General features: G+C 52.4%; 1 protein-coding gene across 1 annotated transcript; it reads left to right on the forward strand.

The window, feature by feature from the left end:
* Window positions 1–4,311: 4,311 nt before the first annotated feature.
* On the forward strand, window positions 4,312–6,033 carry LOC309452420 (ubiquilin-1-like; the record flags this gene model as incomplete). The annotated part of the gene is made up of 1 exon (XM_082077047.1): window positions 4,312–6,033. The coding sequence occupies one exon, from the start codon at window positions 4,312–4,314 to the stop codon at window positions 6,031–6,033; it is 1,722 nt and encodes a 573-aa protein (XP_081933173.1).
* Between the last annotated feature and the right edge of the window lie 729 nt (window positions 6,034–6,762).

Here is a 6,762-nt window from a genome sequence, read left to right on the forward strand (position 1 = left end):
AAAATAGAAAGAAAAATCGTTAAGTTTTCCTGGTGTGGATTCTCTGGTGTCTCGTTGTGGTTGTGCAGCCCCATGAGCCGGAGGGGACATCTCCATGCTGTGGGATGACAGCACAAAACAGCATTTCCATCCCTGGGACTAATCCAAGCAACTCTATGTTCTGCTTCCCAACCTGTCGGGACGAGCTCACCAGCATAATTTGAGATCGCTGGCTGAGAAAGCCAAAAAAAGCAAAGCAAAAACGTGCTTAATTCATGCAATGTCGGGGGTCGAGACCCCAGCATAGGTTCTGGCCTGCGGCGACGGAGGAAGAAATGCAGCCAATTCAATATGAATGATAAGCATACTTCCATTTATTGCCTCGAAGCACTGGCTTTTATATCAAACGCAGAGCACAGACTTTTATAGCAGTTCTATTAATAGCAATTCTATTTATAGCACCCCTTTATAAAGCAGTTCTATTAATTATGCCTACTCGTCAGACACCGATTTGATAGCATACATAATGAGCCCATCCCCTTCTGTGGTTTCTCTGGTATGTGACTTCCCCGTTTGTCGGGGATCGAGACCCCGGCATAGTTTCTGGCCTGCGGCGACGGAGGAAGAAATGCGGCCAATTCAATGTGAATCATAAGAAATACTTCCGTTTATTGATACAGAGCACAGACTTTTATAGTGGTTCTATTAGTTATGCCTACTCGTCAAACACCGATTTGATAGCATACGTAATGAGCCCATCCCAACATACATAATGAGTCCATCCCCTTCTGTGGCCCTCCTGGTATGTGAATTCCCTCATTATCTCGGAGCTGCCTCCTGAGACTTGTTTATCCAGGCCTTTCTCAGGAGCTGCCTCCTGAGACTTGTTTATCCAGGCCTTTCCCAGGCAATACCTTCTCACTTACCCTTGCTCAGCTCATGCTAACTGAGGCCTACTCATGCTAACTAGAAGAGATCCTCTTTGTAGAGAGGGTCTCATGCCCTTTCTCTCTTGGCCATTCTCCAACACCCGTTATCTCGGAGCTGCCTCCTGAACTTTGTTTACCCAGACCTCTCTCAGTCAGTACCTTCCCACTTACCCTTGTTCAGCTCATGCTAACTGAGGCCTACTTATGCTAACTAGAAAAGATCCTCTTCGTAGAGAGGGTCTCCGCCCTTTCTCTCTTAGCCATTCTCCAACAATGAAATACCAAAAAAAACCCACCCCAACAAATCACAAACCAAATACTGCACGTGTATTTTGGCCTGGAAATTTAATATCAGTGGGATACAGGGAATTAGGGTGGAAATAAAGCAGCCAGAGGTATTTTCACAGGACGGCTGGTTCCCAGCACGACAGCTCGTTTGGGAGGTTCGTTAACGATGCGACGGGGTTTTGAGCTCTTGGGCTGGCACATCAATGGGAAAATTCAACCTGCAAGACTCAGAGGGAATGGAGACGAGCGCAGAGATGCTTCTGGCCATCCTGAGAGAGTCTTGTGGGCTTTTCCTTGAATTAAAAAGCAAAATAGAAGACAGATGTTGGGTTTTTGCCGTGTGGAAGTCCCCAGTGGTGCACAGATCCAGGGAATTTTATCAATCTGCTTCAATAAAAAAGCAAATAAGAGACGGAGAGGTTTTAGTTACCACCGATCTTGCTTGGAAGCAAGAGCTTTATCACGGTCCCAGTTCTCTCCATCCATCCATCCATCCATCCATCCATCCATCCATCCATCCATCCGTGTTTTGCACCATTTCCAATTCACTATATAAAGGAAACCTAAATCTTGGCCACACATCTCCAGTGCTGGAAAACTGAATTCTCAAAGATTTCCTCCTCTTTTCCCCCTCGGCACGTGTTCATCTCATTGAACAAACTAAAATCCATGCAGCGATGGCACGAGATGCCGGGGTCATGATCCTGGAGAGCAGAGATGTTGGGGTTTTCTCATTGAAGGATTTGGGTGTTTTGTGGAAGAGAAGTTCATTTTAGAGTTGAACCAAGTGGAAAAAAAGTGCTTTGGTGAGATTACAGTGACAAGATCAGGTTAAAGAGCTGAAAGGCATAAGCGGGACTCAACAAGTCCCTGTTTTTCCTGGACATTTTGGTGCTTTGGGCTGCATTTCAGTGTCCGCGGGTTGTGTTGGCACTGGGAGGGCTTTTCATTCGTTTTCTGGCACAGCGTCCATTCTGGTGACATGTGAGGCTATTGTGAAATGTCCTGTGGGGTTTTCTCGCAGTGCTCCCAGAAATTCTGCTGCTGCCTTGAGCAGAGGCTGAGAACCAACATGCTCAGCACACACGTGGGCACCACATCACTTGCACTCTCCGGCCACAACGGCTGCAGCTTTTTGGGGTGTTCCAGCACCAGGGGACACACATGGACCCACCTGAGCACCGAAATGGAGCAGACACACCTGTTCTGGAGATAGATAAATTGATTTTTATCTGCAGGAGTTTTGGGTGAGCATATGGTGCTCCTGTCCCCACTGTGCTCCCATCACCGTCCCGCTCCCAATCCCAGACCAACTGTGCATCCCTCACACCAAACGTGTTTCATCCCAGTTGAGCATCAATTCATCCACCTTGCGCATCACATCCCAGCCACGGATGACTCCATCCCGGCCCTGTGGGACTCTCTGAACTGCCTGAAAGGAGCTTGGAGCTGGGGGGTCGGGCTCTGCTCCCCAGGAACAAGCGCCAGGAGCAGAGGAAATGGCCTCAAGTTGCACCAGGGGAGGTTGAGGTTGGATTTAGGAACAATTTCTTCCCCAAAGGGCTGTGGGGCATTGGAACAGGCTGCCCAGGGCAGTGCTGGAGTCACCATCCCTGGAGGGGTTGAACGGATTGGAAATGAGGTTCTCAGGGACATGGGGTAGTGCCAGGGCTGGGTTAACAGTTGCACTCGATCTTTGAAGGTCTTTTCCAACCAAAATGATTTTATGATTCTGTGACATCCCACCCCTGCATTGCCCCATCCTGTCCATGCATTTGCGTCCCAGCCATAAATCATCCCAGCCTATTTGTGACAGGCCAAGGGGTGATGGTTTTAAACTAAAGGAGGGAGATTCAGGCTGGACATGAGGAAGGAATTGTTGTCCTGAGGGTGGTGAGAGCCTGGCCCAGGTACCCAGAGAGGTGGTGGATGAACCATCCCTGAGACATCCCAGGCCAGGCTGGACGGGGCTCTGAGCACCCTGAGCTGGTGCAGATGTCCCTGCCTATGGCAGGGGGCACTGGGGAGCTGGGAAGGTCCTTCAGCCCAAACCCGTCTGTAATTTTGTGATTCTAGGGCTGACCCTGTGCATGGGTTGTGCTGGCAGCAAACCCACAGTGGGACCCAAAGACTGGAGCTCAATGTGACAATTCGAGGTGCTTCGCGTTCCTGCAGCACACCTGGCAGGAGGAGGGTGTTCGCTGAAACAGGGGAGCAAGCTCCGGAGCCGGGAGGGCGGGTGCTCGGGAGCTTCGCCCTGGGTTTGGCGATGCTGACCTGCCGGTCATGTGGAATGGAAATGGTCCTGCAGCCCCTGAGACTGGGGGTCCCCATGGTGTGGTTTTCTGTTGGAGCGATAAAGGACTCAGCAAACACTTCGATTCAATGTGAATCATGCCAAAGCCATTTATTACAGAAACAAGCCTCCTTATATATGAAACTATATTCTAATCATGCGTCCACGCTCCAAGCGTGGATTCGCTAAATGAGTATCGTGGGCTGTCCGTGCGCTGGAGTCTCACTGATGATGCGTCCGATGATTCACGCCACGCCAGGACCCCGCTGATTGAGGACGCCCCTCTTTCTCACAGCAGGTTCTGTTCTCAGCTTCTCGAAGCGGCCTTGAGATTCCTTTGAGCCTGACTAACTCAGCAACAGATCTTTATCCATCAAAACCCCGCCACAGTTTCCCTTGTGTCCTGGGGACTTGGTTGGGGACCATGGAGGTGAGGAAGCCTGAGCTCAGCTCTGACATCACTGCTCACTCTGACATCAATTGTGATGTCACAGCACAGCGCCGCTGCATGGGCATTCTATATGGGCAGGAGGCTGCAGTGGGACAGGGAACATGGGGGGACTGCACGGGTGGTGAGCAACTGGAGCAGCTGTGCAACATCTGCGGAGGGAGGTGGTCCTTGTCCCCGTGTCACTGCTCCCTCCTGGCATCTGTCACCGTAGCAGGGATAACTGCCACCCCGTTTCCACTGCAGCTGTCACCCTCTGTCACCTCCTGCCAGCACCGCTGCTTTTCAACAGAGCAACGCGCAGCCCTGGTCTCAGAGTCACCGTGCCCAGAAGCAAAGGGGCAGCAGAGACTGGTCAGCCTGTTGTCACCATGGATTCCTCAAATATCATCAAGGTTACTGTGAAGACGCTCAAACAGGAGGAGAAGTTTGAGGTTGCTCAGAGCAGCACTATCCAGGAGTTTAAGAAAGAAGTTGCTAAACGTTTCAAAACATCCCCTGATCTGCTGGTCCTGGTATTTGCTGGGAAAGTCCTCAAGGATCAAGATACTTTGAGCCAGCATGGAGTTCACAGTGGGGTCAACATCCACGTTGTCATCAGGTCCCAGCAGAAACCACAGGATGGCCTGGAAGATCAAGAAAGAGCGACCGCCCTCATGCAACCTCCCAGCTGCAGCAATTCCAACTTATTCTGCTTGGGAAGCACGGGTCATCTGCAAAACCCAAGCTTAATCCATCACGACTTGTCTGAGCTGTTGACCTCCAGCCAGGAAACAGTGGCACAGACCATGGCGGACCTCTTGTCCAGGATCCCTGCTTCAGGCCTGGATCTGAACACCATCAACAACAACACACTTCTGCTGGGCTTCCTCCTTGGGGTGACGGGCGTATTTCTCCTGGGCCTGGACTCCACAGACACATTGGACTTGGAGAGCAGCATTCAAGAAGAAGAGGTACCCCTGCACAGCTTGCAAAGGGAGATGCAGACTGCTTTGGTGCAGGATGTCCTCGACAATGCCGACGTTGTCAGGGACCTCCTCATGTCCAGCCCTCAGATGCAGCAGCTGGCTGAAGAAAATCCCGAGATTGGCCACATTCTCAGCCACCCCCAGACTATCAGAGAAATGCTGGAGGCCTCCAGCAGCCCTGCCGTAAGGCAGGAGATGATAAGGAACCATGATGTGGCCATGAAGAACCTGGAAAGCATCCCTGGAGGGTTCAGCGCTCTGGAGCAGCTGTACAGGGAGGTTCAGGAGCCCATCTTGGACGCTGTGCAGATGGGAAACAGCCCCTTTGCTCCCCAGGACAGTGACCCACCCGTGACGGGAGCCAGGCTACCAGCCCACACCGAAAACCGGAGGCCATTACCCAACCCTTGGGCTCTGCGGTCCAGCGGGGTCAGTGGTAACACAGGGGATTGCGATGGCCAGTTCGCCATCAGCAGCACAGGTGACAGTTTCACCTCGCTGAGCTTGGGTCCTGCGGCAGGACCGGTGGTGCCCAACTCGGGGCAGGTTCAGACCATGGTTGAGCAGCTGACAGGAGACCCAGAGCTCATGCACAGCCTGGGGAGTGCGGTAACACACCCCGACAGCCCCGCACAAGTGCTTCTGAACAGCGCCGAGACACCGAGTGACGGAAATTCTCCATGTGAAGACCAGCAGGTGCAGCAGCTGCCACCGGAGCTGGAGGACGCCGAGATTTCGCCCCTGCTGAGGAACCCGCGGGCGCTGCAGGCATTGCTGCAGATCCAGCGGGGATTACAGACCCTCTCGACAGAGGTACCGGATTTTATACTGAGTTTGCAGGACCCAAGTGTGCAGCTGGATCTGGAAAGCATGGACGACTCGTCACAAAGCAGCGAGTCTGAGGACAGTGGAGATTTCAAGTCAGATGGGGAGCAAGGAGAACATCAGATGGAGATGGATGAGGAGGTGCCACAGGCCAGATTTGGGAGACAAATGGAGCAGCTCAGGGCCATGGGCTTCCAGGACCAGAGCGCAAACTTGGAGGTGCTGATTGATGCAGAAGGAGACGTCAGTGCAGCAGCGGAGATACTGGCGAAAGCACCATCATCGGACAAGATACCATAACTGGTTTGTCCAAATGAACCGGTTACATCACCTCCTCTGTCAATGGCTGCGTTTCAGTCTCACCCCACACTAAAAGCAGCAGGGTGCATGCTAACAAGTTGTGTGCTGTAGCGTTCTTCCGTCCATGACAATTGATTTCCCCTGGTCCGCAAGGGTTTCTTGCATCCAAAGGCAATAGACTGAAGAGCTTTCTGTGTTGCCTGTCATTGCCAGCATCAGCCTTTCCTCAAGGGAGCAAATGCTGTTATGAAAGTCAATGTGTCACTTCTGCCACTGCGTCTCCTGTGCGTGTGCTGTCCGCGAGGGTTATCGTAACAGTCGGTGGTGGCTGTAAGTCATGTTTACATCCCAAATGTATGCACAGTGGGTTTTTACCCACCTGTTGTTGCACGGAAGGATTGAATTTCATGCAGCAGTTCAGAGTTCGGCATTCCGGGAGTGGCGCGTTCCGGGGCCACCAAGCGCTGTTTACTAGAGGGTGTTGGGCCGGTGCTGGAGCGAGCTGAGAGAAGGGAACGGAGCTGGGGAAGGGGGTGTCTGGCCCCGTTGTTGGGGATTTGGGGATGCCGGGGGGGTTAGGAGGGGGCACCACCGGCTGAGCCCCACTCTGTTGTCTCTGAATTGCTGCCTATTTGTTTGTATTTGAGCAAGTTTGGAGCAAAACTGGGAAACGGGGGGTGTGGGGGGGGCAAACACAGCTGAGCGCGACTGACTTGGAGCTGGATTGGC

This window comes from Streptopelia decaocto (assembly GCF_964273445.1).
Source record: "Streptopelia decaocto genome assembly, contig: HAP1_SCAFFOLD_830, whole genome shotgun sequence".
NCBI classification, from domain to species: domain Eukaryota; kingdom Metazoa; phylum Chordata; class Aves; order Columbiformes; family Columbidae; genus Streptopelia; species Streptopelia decaocto.